This window comes from Cydia amplana, chromosome 3 (assembly GCF_948474715.1).
Source record: "Cydia amplana chromosome 3, ilCydAmpl1.1, whole genome shotgun sequence".
Lineage (NCBI taxonomy): Eukaryota > Metazoa > Arthropoda > Insecta > Lepidoptera > Tortricidae > Cydia > Cydia amplana.
Window position 1 is genome coordinate 14229218 of NC_086071.1, and position 21359 is coordinate 14250576.

Sequence of the window (21359 nt, forward strand, 5' to 3'; positions counted from 1 at the left end):
TTCAATTTAGTTACTAGGCTGTACCCCAAACCTATCTGACCCCTTCACAATTAAAATTTAATATTACCCTTTTATAAACCCTTTTCTTTAAGTACTAGAATATCCGCATAAATATCTCCACGCATTTTAACATAACAATTATAACCGCTAAAAATATAACTCGACATAATTTGCACTTTTAAAAATGATATCTTCGGGGGGACGTTCAGCGCATAGCCCGCGCAGCGTTCAGAACAGAATCGCGTAATCCAAGACGACAGTGAAGCTCCGAAGCGCCCGTACTATGCACACAGCGCGTGCAACACGTAACACAGAGTCATTATTATCGGAACGGCCCCCCTGCAAACAGTCATTGGTGACTTTTGCTGAGCAGGTGGGAGTTGAACTCGTAGACGTTGCAGCACTGCTCGCCGCAGATGTTGCACTTCCAGGGGTTGGAGTCGCAGTGGCAGCCCTTGTGCAGGAAGTAGAGCGTGGAGTCGGGGAAGGTGATGGAGCAGAAGGAGCACATGAGCGAGGCGGGCGCCAGCGCGGCGTCGCCGTGCGTCGACGTGATCACGCCGCCCTCTGACGGAGACGCGCGCGAACTCTGCACACACACAGGGAACCTTTACCACAAAATAGATACAGTACAGAAGTCAATCACATGTATGTACTTCACTTTTCATACCTACGCTCGGCGGTCGCTCTAGGGTTGTCAACTATGATTTATGCACAAAAAACTATCGTAGTAACGTGATAGTGGCACTCGTATCTAGTAGTGGCCGGGGCGGGGTGCATAGGTACCTACCTACCTAACTGTTCTGTTTAACGTTAAAACGAACCATCGAAATACAAGCAGATACTTACCTCTCTGAAACCACTGGTAGCTTAAAAAACGACAATTCATCGTTTTATGTTGAATTCAAACAACCGTCCACTGAACAGTTATAATAACTTTTTTTTGTTTCTCCATTATTGCACAAAAAAGTTCACAGACGCGTGTCTCAAGCGGATGGCACTCGCGCTCGCACTGGTCCCAAGCGGTCCGAGATATCGTGTCCGTGAGCAGTGTCTATGTGTGCGTTGCTCGAGCGCACTTTGTATGTAGGTTGATTTCTGTACTGTATCTATTTTGTGACTATACCGAGACCAACAGACAAGACATCCTCTAGACTGAGCATAGTAACGCTACCCCCTCTGCCACTTATACGGTAGTTTTACTCCATCTTCGAGTCAATCCCGTGCCGTAATTGGTCCGTGTCTTTGAACGGACCAATCACGGCACGGGATTCGTTCACCTCGTCCCCCCGCGCACCCCCGTATTTTTGGCAGCATCGGTTTCATGAAATAATTGCTCTAAACTCAGTCTAGAGGATTCCTAGTCTATGACCGAGACCACAAAACTCATGCATGTGTGCGTGTTTCTCGGCGATGATATACTAAATTTAAATCCGACAGCGGCGATGGGTTGCTATGGGGTGACGCCTGCAGCCACCATATTTCTTTATTTCGTTAAATTAATTCGACCACATGGCATTTGGTGTGCCAATTGTATGCAGAAAAAAGTGGGAACAATACAAAACTCAGTTTCGTAATTACAACTTAAAATCATAACTTCTATAGTTACCAACAACCTGAATTTTACAATGCTCTTCGTATTGCCAATACCAGGTGAAAATGTAGAATTTTGGGACCGTATGAAATTAATATTAAAGTGCCACTACACTTTCATTTTAGCATTACTAAACGGATGTTCTGTCTTTGTAATAAAATATAATAATACTTATATTATACGTACATTTAGTTGAAATTATCTGAGGTCATATTTTCGGCTTAAACCTCAATCTGTTACACGTTGTATCTTTTATGCAGCGCGGTTAGCTACCCAATTCGTCACGAGTGAGAAGAACAAGCCCGCCCAAAGCAATTATAACGAAGAGAGAGAGAGAGAGAGAGAGAGAGACAGAGAGAGAGAGAGAGAGAGAGAGAGAGAGAGAGAGAGAGAGAGAGAGACAGAGAGAGAGTAATGGTGTTCCTCACGTTGGAGCCGCGAGCGCGGCCCCGGGCGCTGATGCGGCGGCGCAGGTCCTCGCGCAGCAGGCTCTTGAGCGGCGACACCTTGATGAGCGACGACAGGCTGGACGACACGCCGCGCTTGTCGCCGTTCGCCTCGCCCTGCGACTCGCCACCGCCCGACTCTTCCGCGTTAGGCTCCTATAATACGAATGTAATCATGTTGAGTGCTTATACTTCGTTTTTTAGCATTAGAAAGAGGGTGAACAATCTTGATGTGTCTTTTTATTGAAAAACGCAATTAAAAAAATAGTAGCATATTAAGTATGCAGCATTTGTGTGTTGTTGTTGTTAATTGTTACCTAATAAGGTGCAACTTATTTTTCAAGTGTTTTTCAAAAAAAAAAGACACGTCAAGATTGCTTACTACAAGACAACTTTTAAGAGTAACGGCCCAATTTGAACAATGCTTAGAGGATGTCACAGCGATACGATACCGATCTGTGTCGATGGTTACGTTCCCATGGGTCACTCTGTATGGCATTAAAACCATTAAAATGATCTAAACGGGCTTTTTTGTGGTTGTTAAGGGAGATGTATTGTATACCGAATCCTCGTGAATGTCAGCTGCTGCTCCATCGGTAGGGTTCGCCCCGCCACACAAACAGGTAGAAAATAGTTATATGTGACTGTTTTTTTTTCCTGGCCCGGGATCTACGTCAATTTTAAGTATAAGTGTAATTAGACTAATTAGCTGATGGACATTAGTAAATCATGGGTAATAGCACGTAATAGGTTGATTTTAGTTAATGAAGTGACGATAGTAATTTTAGGCGCTGGAAACCTGGTTCTGTGTAATAAATAATTGTGACACCGCGAGATATTAATTTTGTGTCATAATTTTTAATGAAAGGTTGACGTTTAAAAGAATACTTGCACAGTCTGGGCTATCAAAATCGCTGCCAACTTCGATTGGTTTAACTCTATGTAATAAAACAATAATGACTCGGACAGGTTATCACAACAATAAATACAACAAAACAGTTGCAAGCTTTTATCGCTGACGGTAGTTTTTTTCAACAGTCAACAAATGCTCATCGAGACAATTCGAACAAACCCAATCACAATTAGGTTGCGTTGTTATATCAAGAATTCCTATGGCCACCTCCGGTGTCCATCATCAGATTAGCTCGATGATACCATAATATTGCATTGTCACCCAATAACAGCTTGTAAAATGTAGTTCAAATTATAAATTGATTTAAGTACTAAAACCAGCCCGTTGATTTTTTAAAGATTTTAACTCTAGTGACAGTTGTCCTGTTTTCATGCTACTAAACGTTTTTATATATTCACACCTAGTCAGTTGTCAGCAGTCGCCGACCTGGGGCCTATTTCTCGAACGGTACTAATACCTAATAATATTAGTCCGCGAACTGTCAAATCGTATGGGTTACCATGGAAAGTTGGAAACACACTAATAATATTAGACTAATTAACCGTTCGAGAAATAGGCGGAATGGGCCCCTCACAGACAACCCCTTCTGCCACAAATATACGGTAGTTTTACTCCATTTTCGAGTCAAAGTGTCTTTGTATGACGTCCGTGTCTTTGAACGGACCAATTACGGCACGGGATTAGCTCACCTCGTCCCCCGCACCCCAGTATTTTTGGCAGCATCGGTTTCATGAAATAATTGCTCTAAACTCCGTCTAGAGGATTCCTAGTGTATGGGGCCCCTGTACTGTACCTGCTTGATGGGTATGAGCGTGATGGAGGGCGTGATGCCGGCGGGCAGCTGCGCGAGCGACGAGCTGGCGACGGCGCCCGAGCTGTCGCCCGACTGCGGCGAGCTGCCACCCTCGCCGTTCATGCGCGAATCTGCGACAAGGGAACCATACATTCAAGCGCTTCTTTTTAAGGGCTCATTTAGACGGTGCAAGAACTCGCATGCGAGTTTCATTACATTGCGTCGTTTGATCCGTCGGTTGAATTGATGTAACCTCAATGGTCCGCAATATAACTAAAATCTTATACGAGTGCGAGCGCCGTCTAAATGAGCTCTAATTAATAATATAAAGAGCGAGATAGACTACGCGTCTTTTTCTATGTTAATTAAAGAGGAACGGGAACGGCTATCTCGCCGCGAGATACCGTCGCGCCAATCATGTGCTAGCCCGGCAGAAAATGTATCACGTCTAAAATTAATTACATGATGTATTAAAAGGATAGAGGAGGATCGCTCAGAAGCTTCGGCCAAGCGGCGCTACTCTATACAAACTTGATGAAGATTGTATTGGGTTGGGAATAATTTGATTTGTGTACGACGACTCAGTCAAGGCACACTTGTCTATTTTGTAAAGGGTACTTGTCGGCCATCGGATCGTCGGATATCTGTATATCGGTACAAGATAGATCAGTATCTATACTTGATCAAGCAGATCTTGTCAGTAGAAAAAGGCGGCAGATTTGAAAAATGTAGGCGCGAAGGGATATCGTCCTATAGAAAATTTGAATTTCGCGCCTTTTTTTACTGACAAGATTTGGTTGACCATCTATAAATACAATACCTTTGACCATCTATAATTAAATACATTAACTTTTTCTTTATTTTGTCTTTCATCTTCTTGTCCCATGTGCTTTATAGAATAAAAGACTTTCTCTTTCTTTTTTCTTTCTACATTACTTACCGGAATTATTTAGATGATTCGACTGTCCCGGCGAGAAGGTCTCGTTGTTGTCTGCCATAGATATCTCCACGTGCGGGGTCAGATAGTGCATGGGCGGTGTGGCGTTGTCGACGGAGCGGGCGCCGTTGCTGTCCCCGCTGTCCGAATACGCGGCCGCCACGGACACGGACAGCCCGGAGCCTAGAGCCCCGAGGGCGTTGATGGCGCTCGCATCCATGGAACCGTCGGCGTACGCGGCGTTGGCTATGCCGGCTGCTAGCAGGGAAACAGAGTTGTTGCCGGTTCCTGGGTTGTCTAGGTCGATGCCGTGTCTGTAATATTATATGTCTTTGAAATAGATGCTTATAGAGTGTAGGGTTATTTTATTAAAATGGGACTTTTGTAGGATTTAACCCTAAAAGTTAACTAACTTAAGCTTTGTAGTGATGAAAATGCAATTTTATCTTATGCATTAACTTTAAATGTAGCCAAAAGAAGGCTGACAACAGTTTAGGCGCTTTCGACGAGTAGTCGAAAACAGCTGGTAATGAAAACTTGTCTCAATAATGTAATTTATATCAGAGAAACATGTTAATGTTTAGCTTTGGAAACATGTTAATGTTTAGCTTTGAGCAGTATTACGTAACCTGTCAGGATAAATAACGTACAAACCTTGTCTTCGACTCGAAAGACAATGAGGAAAATGTAAACACATAAAAATACGTACTTCTCATAAGTTAAGGTAAGATAGGATTTTTTAGATATCAAGGCTTTTTTACAGTTTTTACCAGACTGCAAGAAGGAATGATTTCGGCAGAGTGTGTATGTATGTGAGTAATGTTTATGTCAATTGTGTGTTGTGTGACATAGACTCTACTGAGTGAGACGGTTTTGGTGAATGTGTGGAAATCAATTAGTTTTCTGACGCGGGTAATATTTGAATTAAGTACAATTAAATCAAACTTTGTGGGATGAAACCCAATTAAAAAACTTAAGGCAAGGAGAACCTGAACTTAAGGAGAAATTATTCATCGGGAATTACTTTCACTTTATGCTGTTTTTCAATACTCAGAGAAACAGATCTTCCTTCACAATAATGCTATTTAAAATTATGAAGACTATTGTATAGTTCAGTCTTAAATAAAATGTCAAAGTGAAGTTTGTTTTTATTACATCGAACAAATGCCTACTGAGCTGCACATATACCATAAAATATTCTCCATTTTTTAAAGCCCTTGCTTCTTATCAAACTGTAATACAATATATGTAGTATTAAATAAATGATATGATTATATACGCATTACATCACACAATCCTTACCTGTTAAAGAAATGAACTCGGAGGCTCTTCATGGTGGGGGCGCGGTAGCTGCAGAGGGGGCAAGTTTTGACAAGGTCGTGCTGGCCGACGTGCTCGTTCTGGAAATGCGCGCGCATGGCAATCTGGCGCTGGAACCCTCGGTTGCATATCGGGCAATGGTACGGCAAGCTCTTTGTGTGTGTGGTGAAGTGTTCCGCTAGATGGTCCTTGCGGAAGAATCTCTTTTGGCAGACTCTGCATTCGTAAGGTTTGACGCCGGTGTGGCGCATCTTGTGGCGGCGCATGTTGGCGCCATTGGAGAACTTCATGTTGCACACGTCGCACTCGAAGAGTTTCCTGTGGGGGCGGGCGTCCGCCTGCGCGGCCGCCACATTGTTGTTGTCGGGCGAGCACTGCGCCATGTGCGTGGTCAGCGCGCGGCTGCTGAGAGTGCTAAACGTGTTGCAAGTTGTGCATTTTAGCAGCGTGCTGCCTCTTTTAGGAGTTTCTTCTTTACTAGCTGTGGTTGCCTGCCAAAGACAAATGTCACATAAGGGTCTCCCCAGATATATCGATGCGCATTCGGCAAAGTCCGATAGCGCAATAAGAGCGAAAAAGTCGTCGTCGGCGACTTTTTCGCCGTTATTGCGCGGACATAAAGATTTTTCCCATCGGATTTTGCCGATTTCGTGTCGACATATGTGGGGGAACCCTAATGTTTGGAAATTTAAACCACAGTACACTCGGCGTCAACGATATGTTTACATTTTTCGCCTTATTACAAAGGAGTAAGGTGCAAAAGTGTAAACATATCTTTGACATTAACTGTACCAATGTCAATAATATACAAGGTGTTACATCAGCTAATGAAAGTGGGATAGGTACACGTTGTACAGGTCATACTGAGCAACTTTTACCTACTATGGGACCAACCCCGAAATCGCGAAAAAAAAATTTACACTCCCATACAAGATATCAACATCAGCCAGCCAAAATGTATGGGAGAGTCAATTTTTTTTTCCGCGATAACGGGGTTGGACCCATAGTAAAAGTTGCTTAGTATGACCTACACAACGTGTACCCATCCCACTTTCAGTGGCTGGTGTAACACATTGTATATCTTTAAAAATGTTGTTTTAGGTATCAACATGGACTGTTTTACTATAAAATGGTGGCAAATCAGTAGTGCTGGTTGTGGTAAAATTGCACCTATGTATATGTGTTGACCTCTCTTACTCTTTGTAAATGCTTCATAATGCAGTGTCTGTATAATCTGAATTATACATAATATTGATAATATCTACAATTCTAGACAATTATTTCATAGCTTTTATATTTCCATTTATAATTATCTATAATTTTTTTAGGGAGTCCATTATAAAATAACATTGTATTTTTAGTTAAATTGTTCTAATTATATACCAATTAAATAAAACTTTCACAAGCTTCATCTTACATTTTAATTTATAGCTGTAAGCAAAATAAATTAAACGAGTGCATGATCCATTAAATAGCATTGTTACCTCCTTAACAGTTGAAAATTTATAAATATTCATAAGTCTTAGCTTGGACCAAGCTGGAAACATAATAAAAACAACCTTTGCTATTTGAATAGTATTTAACATCTTGTAGGCATATACCTTGCATGTCAAGATTCAAGGTGCACATTTAAATACATATGAGTAAGAGTATTTTAATGATAAGTTAGGTGTTTTGTGCTCAACATTACCCCAATATTTAAATGTTTCTGTCAGACGTCCCTAGACTGAGAGCGGTTGGGAGATATGCCTGAATATAAAATGTTGTCTTACCATATCTCGGAACCATGGGGTCCCAGACCTTTGGGAGGCGTGCGTGGGGCCGAAGCCAACAGCGCAGAGGCCCTTTAAGACAAGTTTGATGTCATGTAAAATGTTGTTATTATTATGTTTAATTATTATGAATTGATTTTTTTGGTACTTTTTACTTGTCTTGTGTATTTGTAATATATGACTTTGTATATTTGACAATTGCCATGTTTTTAGGGTTCCGTACCTCAAAAGGAAAAAACGGAACCCTAATAGGATCACTCGTGCGTCTGTCTGTCCGTTCGTCTGTCACAGCCTATTTTCTCCGAAACTACTGGACCAACTAAGTTGAAATTTGGCACACATATGTAAGTTTGTGACCCAAAGATGGACGTTTACGTCAATAAATGAATTTCAAATATGGAGGCCATTTTTGGGGGGTAAATAAGAAAATTAAAAAATTAAGTTTTTCAAACTATATCGTGTTTCATACCAAATGAAAGAGCTCATTGTAAGGATTTCAAATATATATATTTTATAATTATAGGATTAATAATTTAGCAGTTATTCAAGAAAATGGGCAAAAAATTACCATCCCCCCCCCCCCAACCCCCCTTATCACCGAAACTACTGGGTCTAAAATTTCGAAATAAATACACAAAATAGTTCTTTACCTATAGATGACAGGAAAACCTATTAGAAATGTGCAGTCAAGCGTGAGTCGGACTTAATGTACGGAACCCTTGGAACGCGAGTCCGACTCGCACTTGGCCGGTTTTTTACATGTCCTGGCCTTTGGCCTACGCTGTGAGCCGGACATGTGTTTAAAAATAAATAAATAAAATAAAAAAATAAAATCGCATGTGTAGATGTCAGAACTTTTCTCTCTTTTCATTAATGTACATGCTATAATTTTTATTCTTGTCATATGACATTATTTCATTAGTACATAACAATATTTATTTTCCCAACTGGCAAAGAAAATAATATTCATCACTGTGTTGTCATTAATAGCTGCAGTTAATTTGCATGAAAATATTTAAATGCCGTTACATTATGGTAATTAAAAAGCTAGAATCAAACACATACCAACTAATGAAGATAACTACTTGAATAAATTGATCCTAGGGAATACAGAATCTTAATGGAAATAAGGAAAACCAAAAACCCCACCAAGCAGCTGTGCAATATGGTGAAACAAGCACTACTTATCTTACAATACTGAAGAGGTTACAAAAACCAATTCTACATATCACAACAAATTCAAATATTATATCACTTTAGTAGTGTATGCTGTAATAATGCAATCATGCTTTAATAATAACATCATGTTATTACAGAGTTTACATGACAAAACCATACCTGTTCTAGTACCTAATCAACTAATTAACAAAATATTACTTTGATAATATTATATAGAAAATGGTCGTAAGGTCTAGTTAAAATCAGAAAGAACAAAATATCTACCCACTCGGAATTGAAGTATTTTAGCATTAACATGGCTCATATACTTAAAATAGCTTAATACGAATTAATTACTTTTTAAGTACTAACCGGTTCATTTTTGACTACAGGCAGGTTCGGCGACACGGTGCCTGAATCGGCCTCTGTTTCCCCTTTTGATGACATCACATTACCAGCTCGCGGCCTTTCTGGACATCACTCTCCCGCCACACTCACTTAAAATTAAAACACAAACATTGGATTTAATACAGTAACCTACAATAAATACACAGGTGATAAGTTAAACAACAATAATTGCTACGCCAAGAAATCACAAAACAACTTCGCTCGTAAAAGAATGGCGAGGTGACCCATTTACAAAAACATACGAATTATCGACTCACGCTATACACTATTTATAAACGTTATCTATCGTATTCATCCCAAACAACACTTCACTTATCCCGTCCACTAAGTTGAATAATGAACACGATAGTAAATTATAAACTCACGTTTAACTTGATACGTCGACAACCAGCGGTATTTTAGGGAGAGATCGCTATGTGGCCTAATTCGATGCTCAGAACTCGATGCACAAATTCGTGTTACGCGTATAACTGTAAATGCACAAATAAGTCGATCCCCACTATTAACTTGCACTGATTGGACATGTTTAAACTATATTTACGCCATTAAAAGCTTTGATTTCCTAAATTAATAATAGTATTTTATCTACAGCAATCCCATTTTGATCATGATTCGAACAGAAAAAAAATTATACCTACTTCACACAACACTACACCTGTGATGTGATTTTTTTTTCTAAAATTTATCTGTAACTAGTAACACTGGTGTGGTGTGGTATTACCACTTTTTCACAATATTCACTTAATTTTCATAAAAAATATAAATATACTTTACTAATAAAATATCATTCTTTTAAATATTTTAGGGTATTGTGAAACAAATAATTATATTAATCGCTTTTTCTACAGAAATCTTCTATAGTCCGAATCATACTAAATATTTAGTGCGTACTTTTCGTATAGATTTGGACTTGTAGAAGTGGGAGAGTACCACCACGCGTAAAGGCCGTAACGGTCATCAGAAACTCATTCAATATTTTTCTCAAAAATGGACGGCAAAGTCGACGTTGCCGGTTAAAAAATAGGTCGCAAAGTGCGTAGTTTATGGTCATTCAAAAAATTAAAAAGTTAAAAACATTGCAGTCTCGATTTCGGGACTGCAATGTCGCATACAAATTCCATTATTTAACGAGTTCCAAACTTTTTAAAACTTCAAATGGCCATATCAAATGAAGGCATAGGTCCCTTAAACAGCCAAACAGATGATCAGCACTTATTATTATAAAGCCTATAACAGACTATCGCACCGCACCGCGACCTTGGAGCGTCGCACCCATAAGTGAGAGCGAGAAACAGATATCTCTTTCTCGCTCTCACTTATGGGTGCGACGCTCCAAGGTCGCGGTGCGGTGCGATAGTCTGTTACAGGCTTAATGTTGGTACCGCGACTATTTAGGTGTCTCAAATAGGTTGGCGTATTTTCAGCAGAAAAATACACTTCTTTTTTTTTAAAGGCGGCAAGCAAATTTTTTTAATGGTTGTATTTTTTCTGTGAAAATTAATGGAAAATTAGAACGATTGCTTCTGTAAGTTCTGTAAAATATTTCTATTTCTTGCACCATTTTTGAGAAAAGCACTATATATGACTCGGCTGGAAGGCTACTTGCTGGCTTCGGATTCAATTAAACGGACTCCCAAGGTCGTCCGTTTAAAACCGAATCCTCAGCCTGCAAGTAGCTACTTCCGAACCTCGACAATAATGTACTATTACCATATTGTTCTGCAAATAAATTCTAAATTAAAACACAAATACAATAGAATGACAATAGACAGTCCCTTTGGATTGGACAGTCCCAGTGTCAGTCAGCTGCGTCACTCACGTCACTGTCAGTCGATAAATATCTACTTAAAATAAATATATTTTGCTAGTGTAATCAAACTAAATCAGTATTCAGCCAGTCCAAAGCCAGTCAGCTTGAATCTAGCGCCTACTTTCGTAGTTGTTGTGCATTATTTTCTAATAGACCCTCCAAACTCGGTTCGTTACATGTCTTCCGTGCGTCACACCGAAACAGAAAATGTTGTGAAACTAATCTTGTTTCGTTATTCTTATTACTTATTATGTAAAAAAGCAATAGAAGATGTGTTCTTATAGTGTGGTTTCATTCTTTAGTAAGTGGCGTTTATGGATTAAACCGCTGCTGGTAGCTTTGTACGTGATACTTATAATCGTTTTAGTGCCAATATTGATAGCTCATTCCATAAGCAATGGATTCAGTAAAGCTGACCAAGGCGCATTGGTGGGAGGCGGATTCGTCCTCTTGGCGATGCCCATCTCGATATGGGAGATCACACAACATGTGTTGCATTACACAAAACCTTCGTTACAAAAACATATTATAAGGTAATCCAATACTAACAATGTCAATGTTACAACAGTGGAATGATTAATTATTTTTATAATTTTGTGGCCTGTAATCTCATTAGGTATATTATATTTTTCTGTTTAATGAAGAATCTCCCTCCACAGAATATTATGGATGGTCCCAATTTATGCACTAAATGCCTGGCTAGGCTTACAGTTTCCAGAACAATCTATATATATGGATTCTCTGCGAGAATGCTATGAAGCATATGTGATCTACAACTTCATGAAGTATTTATTAAACTACCTAAATGAAGATCAAGATCTAGAGGCACTACTGGAAATGAAACCTCAAGTTTATCACATATTTCCTCTCTGCTGCCTTGCACCATGGGAAATGGGAAGGTGATTATGACAATAATATTGACACTAAATAATAATCATTTATTAGATTGCAAACTAAATATACATTAAAGTTAGCGTATTTCTCGAACAACTAACAAAATTTATAATTCCATCAACAAAGTAGCAATTGCTTTTGGTTCAGCAATCAAAAGCAGATTTTTTTTTCTTACGATTGAAAATCAAAGAAATATACCTATGCTTGTGGACGGAATAGCCTCTATGACAGAATTAGCCACATTGTTCTTAATTTTATGTTTATGTACTTATCACACGTCTCTATCTGTCCAGGGAATTTGTCCACAACTGCAAACATGGCATTCTACAGTACACAGTAGTGCGGCCCGTCACCACCGTCATCTCCATGATCTGTGAGCTGTGCGGGGTGTATGGAGAGAGTGACTTCAACCCCAACGTGGCGTTCCCTTACATGATAGCCATAAATAATCTGTCTCAGTTTTTGGCCATGTACTGCCTGGTGCTGTTCTATAGAGCTAACCGGGTGGAGCTGAAGCCAATGAAGCCTATTGGAAAGTTTCTTTGCATAAAAGCTGTTGTTTTCTTCTCATTCTTGTGAGTATTTGATATAATTCAGATATTTTTGATAAACATTATGTCATGGTGTGCATATAACTTGATTCCCATCAGTATGTTTGCTGCGAGAAAAAATAAGCCTTTTGCGTCTTGCATGCTCATGAGTGAACAGTGCTAGAGGTCTACCATTTAACTCAGGCCATTGGCAAAAAAGTTGTGTTCTGGTTTTCTAGTATAATTTACAGTTGTCAAAGATATGTTTACATTTTTCACCTTATTACAAAGAAGTAAGGTGCCAAAGTGAAAACATATTTTTGATATCAACTGTACATATCTTAATCAGCTCCATGTAGCAATCCTTCAACTTTGTTTGAAGTTTTGTTGCCAAAAAAAACACAAATTTGAATTTTTGCTACTTAGTGGAAAAGACTATTAGTACATTAATTACTGATACTTACACATTTTTTACTCCAGTTTCTGCTTATGATTGAATATTAAACAATTTAGCAATTAGCAGAATTGATGAACATAATTAAATAAGTACTACTACTAATTAATATTATTTTCTTACAGCCAAGGTGTAATTATAAATATTCTGGTTTATTGTGGAGTTATATCAAGCCTATTTGGAATACCAGAATCGGATACCAAAATTATGTCTTCAAAACTTCAGGTATGATATAAGCCTATGCCACCCGACCCGCGTCATTAAATCTGATTGACATAGAAATACAAACATGGGCTCACAATATGGATGCTTTATCTGAAAGAAAGAAAATCCAATTCAGTCAATTCCGAGCACACCTACCTACTTATTCAAATAACTCAAAATAAGGCACTCTCATTACTCTCAATGTATGGCGCCTAAAGACGCTCGCCTTATCTTGATGTTCTTACCGCCCCCATGAGAGGCGCCATCGAGCTGAACTTACGCGCGTGAAGCCTAGCCTTACTACAGAATGAGATATGAATATCGTTATCTCTTTCTAACAATTAGCTTTGTCCCTACTTACGTAAGTAAAATTTACATGTGTATCTAGTAGTCTTAAAGATTGTATTTTTCTCCAGGATTTCCTGATTTGCATCGAGATGTTCCTAGCGGCCATTGCTCACCACTACAGTTTCTCGTATAAGCCGTTCGCGCGGCACGAGCCGGACTCGCGCACTTGCCTCGGCTCGTTCCTCGCCATGTGGGACGTGTCGGACGTCAAGCGGGACATATCCGAGCACCTCGGCGTTGTTGGTACGTCACCACAATGCGGGCTGTACACACGCGTCGAGAGACCCCGAGACAGGCCGAGAACGAGTGTGTACATGCTGCTCCATTCTAGTCTCGCTCTTCCTTGTCTCGCCTCACGCGTCTCCGATTGGATTGGAGCGATGCCGAGACTCTCGGCACAGAATAAGTATTATCAATTTATCATACATACAGAACGGCCCCGCCACGTGCCCAGCTTATGTCGACTGTACACACTCGTCGAGAGCCTCTCGCCGAGAGCACAGGGCGGACACGCCATACATCAAAAATCATTTGCGTTTAATATCTGTGCACGGCACGTCTGTACAGTCAGCAGCAGAAATTGCTAAGCGGGCGATGTGTTCAAAATTACCTTGACGCGCTCTTATTCTCTTAATTACAAAGTCGCGTCAAGATCATTTTGAATACCTCGCCCGCTTAGCAACTACTGACTGTACAGACGTGCCGTGCACAGATATTAAACGCAAATGATTTTTGATGTATGGCGTGTCCGCCCTGTGCTCTCGGCGAGAGGCTCTCGACGAGTGTGTACAGTCGACATAAGCTTCGCGCGGCATGAGCTTTACTCGTGTTAGTGCGTCGGCTCATTCATATCAATTAGGTATAAGACGTGGTGTCGTGCTCAATACCTAGATACATAAATTACCTGAATCCTGGCCGGAGTAGGAACTTAGGGAGTCGATGTTGAAATATCCGATGTCCAAGATACAGTGTCATGGTTATCGCGCGGTACGCTCTCGGTTTTGAATCTCAGAATGTGTTTATAAATTCTAATTACCGTCAAATCAGGTAACTATAGTCCTTAAGTACAACTATTATGTTCAAGTTTTTACGTTGATTCTTAACGAGCCTTTATGATTTGTACCTACTCTTTACATATTTTGGAGCTTAGATACACTTATGCTCTTTCTATATTACATACTCAACTTAATTTGAAAAATAACTATAGGTACCTACATATTTTACTGGAATTGAATTAGGACCATAGTTGTAAGTTGTGGAATAAAATTACCTGATTTTACGGTAGGTATTTTTGCTATAGCAAGAACTGAGTATAGCCTCCTAAGGCCTAGCCATTCAAACAAAACATCCAAAATTTTCCACTGAAATTTGAACCTAAACTGTAGGAAATAGAGTTGATTTTGCGTTGTTTGAAAATTGAACGAAACAAAGCAAAAGCGACTCTGTTCCAATTGAACATGGTTTAATTTACATCGAACTGAATAGGTACTATATGTAGGACCTTGGGCCTTAGGAGGATAGCGTAGTACACCCGCTCTAAGATTGTGTAATATGTCACTTATTGCTTTGATTTGATTGATTGTGTGTTTATTATGCTCAAATATGCCATTGAGATATTGCCCATCCCATCAGAAGAACTTGATTAGGATGCTAACTTTCGAGAGCTAATTATGTACGTAATTAAGCTGTCGCGAACTAATTAGTTTATGGAGTCAACAATAAATGTTAACTAATTATCTAACATAGTTACCATTTTTATCAGGTCTATTAGTTAAGTATTTATACAAACGTTCTGCCTCTATGAGACTGAAACAGACAGAGGAAAAAGGTTAGGAAAAACAAAAGAGCTGGCGCTCATATCCTCTAGCCGCCCAGAGGCCTATAAAAAGGTCTCCTGTTCCATTCTAATTTGAACTTTGTGTTGACAAAATAATATTTCATTTTGCTTGGTAAGGTTTGACGTATTGGCGGCTAGAGGATATATAGGTACAGTCAAGTGTAAAAATATGGGTGCTTCTCAAACTTCTCAAAAATATGTCCCATGGTTCTTAATTCTCTGACATAGGTATGGGAGATATTTTTGAGTATGATGTGTGCACCCATATTTTTACACTTGACTGTACGATACGATTTCTTGTACGATAACCTTTGGTTTAACCTGTTTAACTAGTTTTACCATTATTTTCAAAAATAAGTTTGACTAGGTATTATCGTTCACGTTATCAATCGACCTTCGCTGCATTTAGTGCACTTACACACCAACACAGGCGATTAAGCGAACATCTACCTTATAGTGTTGCAATATGGTGTATAATTGATTGCATTTCTGTTATTTATTGGTTTGTTGACACAACTGCTATCCAATCCTGTGTTTCACCTGGAGACAATATGCAACGAACACGCTTTTTCAGCCTGCAGTTGTTAAGACCTTATTTTTTCTTTATTTTGTAGTTGTAGACGCAAATTGCTTATACCTACCTATGTACCTATGCTATGTCGAGCATTTTGACGACGTAAAGAAAATAATTACTGAGTGTGAGATCGGCCTTAGTAATGTGTACAACCAGCATCAGTAGTAGAGGATAAAGCAACGCTCCAAAGTACCTGCCATCCTGGAATTATTTTCCAAATAGATATATTTTTACAGTTCGGGATATCCCTGTCATAATCTAATTGTTCTACATACAAGGAACTATCTATCTATACAATTATATAATGAGTTAGCCCCACAGCTGAGGGGCTAACTAATTCTGTGAACAGGCCCAGGAGGCCCAAGCAATTTTGAATTGTATATACCTACCTATGTTATAAATATATATCAAAATTGATAGAGCCTGTCGGCTTTTCCCACACTTATGACACTTTTGACACGTAGTCCGATCCATTACTTTTGATGTTGACTGTACCTATTAGCCTACTTATATTTTCCAATATCTGGGTGACCGAGCTTCGCTCGGAAAACATATAAAAACTCGAAAATGCGCGTTTTCCCAGAGATAAGACCTAGCTAGATCGATTGTTCGCCCCCGAAAACCCCCGTATAGCAAATTTCATCGAAATCGTTAGAGCCGTTTCCGAGATCCCCGAAATATATATATATATATATATATATATATAAATAAATAAATAAATAAACAAGAATTGCTCGTTTAAAGGTATTTTCCATAAAGTCAATATCCATAGAGGAAAATACGTTTATATGAAGAAGCGGTGGTCCACTATCCTCCTAAGACAAATGATTAACAGCTAATTGAGGCGTTTATGAATAACGCCATTAGACGTTACATTACACCTCTTCTACAATCAATAATTTTTCAACTGTTCTGTTCTCAGGGAGTTCCTTCAGCCGGCGACTGCGAGGCAAGTCCATGTACCACATGGCCCGAGGGTACGACGAGAGCTCGCGCCTGGTGAACGAGGCGACCAGCAGCTCGGCGCCGAACCTCACCGTGGAGGAACCGGCCGTCGACATCCGGCCATCGGTCTACGGCTCTGTCGACACGACGGTCACCGCTTCCGACTCTGAGCCGCTGCTGAGCTCCGTGAATGACCCTCAGGCATGAGTAAGGTCTGGTATGTTATTAGGCACGATAAAAGTGGCGTTTGACGTTTTGGGCGGGCTGCTGGCAGGTCACCTGTGTTAAGCACCTAACTACTGTTGTAACGGAAAGCTAGAAATGAAATGGTAGAGCATAAATGCCTCACGATTGTCATTGCATCGACGTCAGATAGCGGATTTGTCAGTACTGCTACTTGACACTAGACTAGATGTTGCGACGACGGAAAAGTCTCCTTTAGACTTACTTTACTTTACTTACTTGACTTTTCTACTATAGTCGTCGCAATATCTAGTCTAGTGTCTTTTTTTTATCTACATACCTACTTATTTAAAAGAAGCCTTTATCAAAAAGACATGTCGGCTCCGTTGGGCCTCTATAACAAAGAATTTCAACAAGTGTTACTAAACAAAAACATCAAAAAAACTGTACACAAATATCGCACTTTTTGACAGAGGTTCCGCCAATATAGATTGGAAAACCCCAATATCCGTTACTGTATAATCCCTACCTTGAAATAGTTGCGCCCTCTTGTCTCGAGTCCGGACACATTCCATTAGGAAGTGATGTACGTCCTCAACAGAGTCGCATATATCGCAGTTGGGCGACTCTGCTTTCCTCATCAGATGAGCAAACATATTTAATGGAATGTGACCGGACCGAAGCCTGTGAGCACGTACAATTTTCGCCCGGTCTAAGTCAGCCACTTCCCACCAGGGTTAGTCTAGTGTCAAGTAGCAGTACTGATAATTCCGCTACTCGATGCTAGATGTCGTCTACGAAAATAATAGCGTTTTGGTACCAAAACTGATAATATAAGGAGTGAGCACTCTACGCTTACGGTAACCACTGCTTACTATATTTCTCTGAGGTAGGTTTACAGCCAGCAGCAGAAGCTCTTATTCTCTTAACAATAAAGTTGCGTCAAAACCATTTTGAACACCTCGCCCGCTTAGCAAATTCTGCTGCTGACTGTACCACCTGCTATACATTGTCTGAATATAATATAGTAGTTACACTAGTTACATATGACTACAGTGATTTCGGATTTGAATCCCGAACGAGAAATTATGACCCTATTTAATATGGTTTAAAATGGTTTATTCTTATTGTTACTAGGGCTCCCGGTATCCGTGTTACACGCCGAAACGAATACCCGTGTTCTTAAGACCGGCGGTGCTAAGAACACGGTTTACACGGAACCGCCGGGATCCGGATACGTCTCCAAGAACCGTTCCCAAGATACGTTTCTCAGATACGTATCTCCGTTTACACGGGTACTTAACACCGGCCCGAACGGATCCGAAACAGGTTGATCCAATCAATGCTCTAGGTCTGGGTATGCAAGGTCTAATATGGAATGTTGACTTCAGATGAACTCTTTTGGCGTACGAATTTTTATAATTATTTATAACTGTGTTGATATACCATATTTAGTCAACTATACAATATATGCATCAAAGTGTGTCCCTATATTCTATATTGTCTACTAATTTTAATTTTAAACCTCGAGCAGTCCGTAGTTTAAAACCTTCATTTTTTTACTATGATTGCTTTTAAGCTTATTTCATTACATAGTTATATTTCAATTCAATCAAAGAAACACATTTAATATATAGTGGTGTAAGTAATATAGTTTTGTGAAGAATAGATGTGAATACAAATACTACCTATATTAGTTAAAAATAACAGTTAGAAAATAATTATGAATTACTTTGTGGTTATTTGTTATTTTTATCAATTTACTGCTGCGCGAAAACAGCAAATCTACCAATGACGCAAAAAAAAGTACTTACAAGCGGCATTCGAAACACAAGATTTCACGTGCGAACCTTAAAAACCCATACTACCATAGTTACCTTGTGATTATATTGTTACATACATTAAGATAGATCTCAAAATTGGTATTCATTCATGTTCACTTGGGTCACAAGTGTTCAGGTAATAAATGCCGGCCGTTGGTGTTCCATTCATTAAAACGTGTTGTTTTTCAATACTCTTTTGTCTGATATCGCCGAAAACAAGTAGGTTCCCAAACCATTATCAGACCTGCCACAGCCAATTATAAGCTTTATGTCGGCGTAATAAGGTGAACACGTCTACACAAGAAATTGTAACAAATGCAGCGGCAAAAATTTCAAGTAGTAAATGTTTCCTATTGTCTTATAGCCGCACAGCCCGCACCACACTAAAAAGCATTTTCTACGATAAGAGGGAGAGAAAAAACAATTAGAATGAACAAGAAATAAATATGATTTTTAAAATATTGTGTTTAAGTATGGCTCCAGTTCGCCACTTAGTCGATCAATTCGTAAAATACAGACTTTCCAAGTTACTTTAATTTAAAATCGTTTTTGTTTTGTTGCTAAATATTGTAAATAATATTTATTAGTACAGTCTTAAAGTTCATTTTATATGATAATAAGATGAAGACTTTTCGTAAATTCATAATTCGGTACACGGCGGGAATAAGTTGATAACTCGAGATATTTTATTGAAGAAATTTGAACTTAAAATTAAATTGCATAAGGTTCAAATTTATTCAATTTTTTCCCGCGAGTTATCAACTTCTTCCCGCCGTGTACGGAATTAATTATATTATAAGTTGTAAGTACATATCTTATTACACATGATTATTTTTTAATTTTTACATAGTTTACTATAATAATACAAAGATGTCTGGCTTACGTAATTTAAAAAATAATTAAATTAAAAAATATAAATTTTAAAAGTTGAAATTCGACTCTATGAACCACGTAATAAGGTTAAATATGACAGAAACTCGTCATAATCTTTTGTCTATTCATTTTTAGCTCTTAAGTACGTCGGTTCGTTCCTTCGCTACTCGTCAAGGACGTGTCCGGAGCCACGGGTAAATAAGATCCGTTTCTTCGAATACCCGTTTATCCGTGGCGACGGATCTTAATTACACGTTTCTTAATTACACGTGCGGAACGGGCCAGAAAACCGTGTACGTGTTATTCGGAAACGGGTATTCGAAACGTGTAAACGAAACACGGACTCAACCGCGAGCCCTAATTGTTACGCGATTTAATTCTGCTGTGTGACGCTCTTTAACGATTATAGGTAAATGAATTTTCTTTGTAACTTATATTTTGTATTTCCTACATCACATTTTATTGCCAAAAATAACATTGATATTAAAATTAAGGACAATCCAAGAATAAAGGCCTGCCCAGACGAGAACAATTTTTCGCCAATCTGATTAAATTGTCCGATCAAATCAGGTGGTGCGGACGCAAACACTAATTTGGCCACTTTCACCAATTTTGCGTCCGCACCCCATTTTATCGGTAGTATCGGTCATAATCGGCGGTCGAATTCGGCGAGCCAAATTGGTTGGCGTTTGTGTCCGCACGTCCTGATTTGATCGAACAATTTAATCAGATTGGCGAAAAATTGTCCTCGTCTGGACAGGCCTTAAATAAAATGGACTGAAAAAAGACCGGTTACCTGCACGATTTGATTCACTATTTATTAACTGATAAAATATTTTTTACTGTATTTAACTTTTGTATCAATGTCACATTAATTTATTTGGATGTTTCTACATTCCAAATAATTTAAAGCATAATATTATTATATGCTTAATTGTATTATTTACATAAAGCTCGAAGTTCACTTGGGGACAAATTTTACTCGACTTATCAGAATTCTATGATTTGTTTCCGTGTATGCGTCAGCTACACGAGACCGCGAAAAACGAAATTCGCAAATTGCGGGGATCTTTCTCTTTTACTCTCATTAAGACGTAATTGGAATGACAGAGAAAAATGCCCGAAATTGTAAAAACCTCGATTTTCGCCGTTATAGCCCTGCTATAGTTTTTTTTTTAGCATTACAAATAAGGTTTACAATATTGATGTGTCTTTTAATTGAAAAACACGTTTTAAAAATAAGTCACGGCAAATATGTAACAATTATTAATCTAATACGATCATTTATATTCTTCAGCTTTCATAAACAATAGTTACTGATTTTCAAAAAGCGTTTTTCAATTAAAAGACATGTCAAGATCGCTTACCTTCTTTCTAATGCTAAAAAAAACGAACTATATATTAGTACCTAGGTAATATCGTGCTCAAGGTTTTGTCCTCTAGTGAAGCTTGGTGGGAATATGTTTCGCCTCCTTAGTGTAAGGCCTGAGTGGACGCTCGAGTTGGGCGTGCAGCGGGGCGGGGCGTGCGGCGTGCATGTTAA

At 39.1% G+C, this 21359-nt stretch overlaps 2 protein-coding genes across 4 annotated transcripts; one reads left to right on the top strand and one right to left on the bottom strand.

Moving 5' to 3' along the window:
- Nucleotides 1–233: 233 nt before the first annotated feature.
- Nucleotides 234–9998, bottom strand: LOC134662563 (zinc finger protein ztf-16). Of its 3 annotated transcripts, XM_063518831.1 has the most exons (8): nucleotides 9980–9998; nucleotides 9707–9811; nucleotides 9306–9430; nucleotides 5986–6494; nucleotides 4687–4997; nucleotides 3747–3877; nucleotides 2023–2196; nucleotides 234–589 (listed from the first exon to the last, which is right to left on the bottom strand). In XM_063518831.1, exons 3-8 carry the CDS (start codon nucleotides 9378–9380, stop codon nucleotides 350–352), a joined length of 1440 nt encoding a protein of 479 aa, XP_063374901.1. In that variant the 5' UTR covers nucleotides 9381–9430; nucleotides 9707–9811; nucleotides 9980–9998; the 3' UTR covers nucleotides 234–349. The 3 variants fall into 3 exon arrangements, with proteins under 3 accessions (XP_063374901.1, XP_063374900.1, XP_063374902.1); XM_063518830.1 differs by lacking the exon at nucleotides 9980–9998 and having other exon boundaries at nucleotides 9707–9972; XM_063518832.1 differs by lacking the exon at nucleotides 9980–9998 and having other exon boundaries at nucleotides 9599–9721.
- A 1260-nt stretch (nucleotides 9999–11258) lies between these two features.
- On the top strand, nucleotides 11259–17149 carry LOC134662954 (transmembrane protein 184C). Its single transcript, XM_063519258.1, has 6 exons — nucleotides 11259–11684; nucleotides 11811–12050; nucleotides 12339–12620; nucleotides 13155–13254; nucleotides 13650–13824; nucleotides 16915–17149. Exons 1-6 carry the CDS (start codon nucleotides 11422–11424, stop codon nucleotides 17142–17144), a joined length of 1290 nt encoding a protein of 429 aa, XP_063375328.1. The 5' UTR covers nucleotides 11259–11421; the 3' UTR covers nucleotides 17145–17149.
- The last annotated feature ends 4210 nt before the right edge of the window (nucleotides 17150–21359 follow it).

Bases quoted from the DNA above. Each gene is read 5' to 3' on its own strand.
- LOC134662563 (XM_063518831.1), bottom strand. From the start codon at position 9,380: ATGTCATCAAAAGGGGAAACAGAGGCCGATTCAGGCACCGTGTCGCCG. The intron at 6,495-9,305 runs GTTAGTACTTAA...TGTCTTTGGCAG, and splicing joins CTGTAGTCAAAAATGAACCG to GCAACCACAGCTAGTAAAGA. The intron at 590-2,022 runs GTGAGGAACACC...GTGTGTGTGCAG, and splicing joins GCCGCGCTCGCGGCTCCAAC to AGTTCGCGCGCGTCTCCGTC.
- LOC134662954 (XM_063519258.1), top strand. From the start codon at position 11,422: ATGTGTTCTTATAGTGTGGTTTCATTCTTTAGTAAGTGGCGTTTATGG. The intron at 12,051-12,338 runs GTGATTATGACA...CTATCTGTCCAG, and splicing joins GCACCATGGGAAATGGGAAG to GGAATTTGTCCACAACTGCA. The intron at 13,255-13,649 runs GTATGATATAAG...ATTTTTCTCCAG, and splicing joins TTATGTCTTCAAAACTTCAG to GATTTCCTGATTTGCATCGA.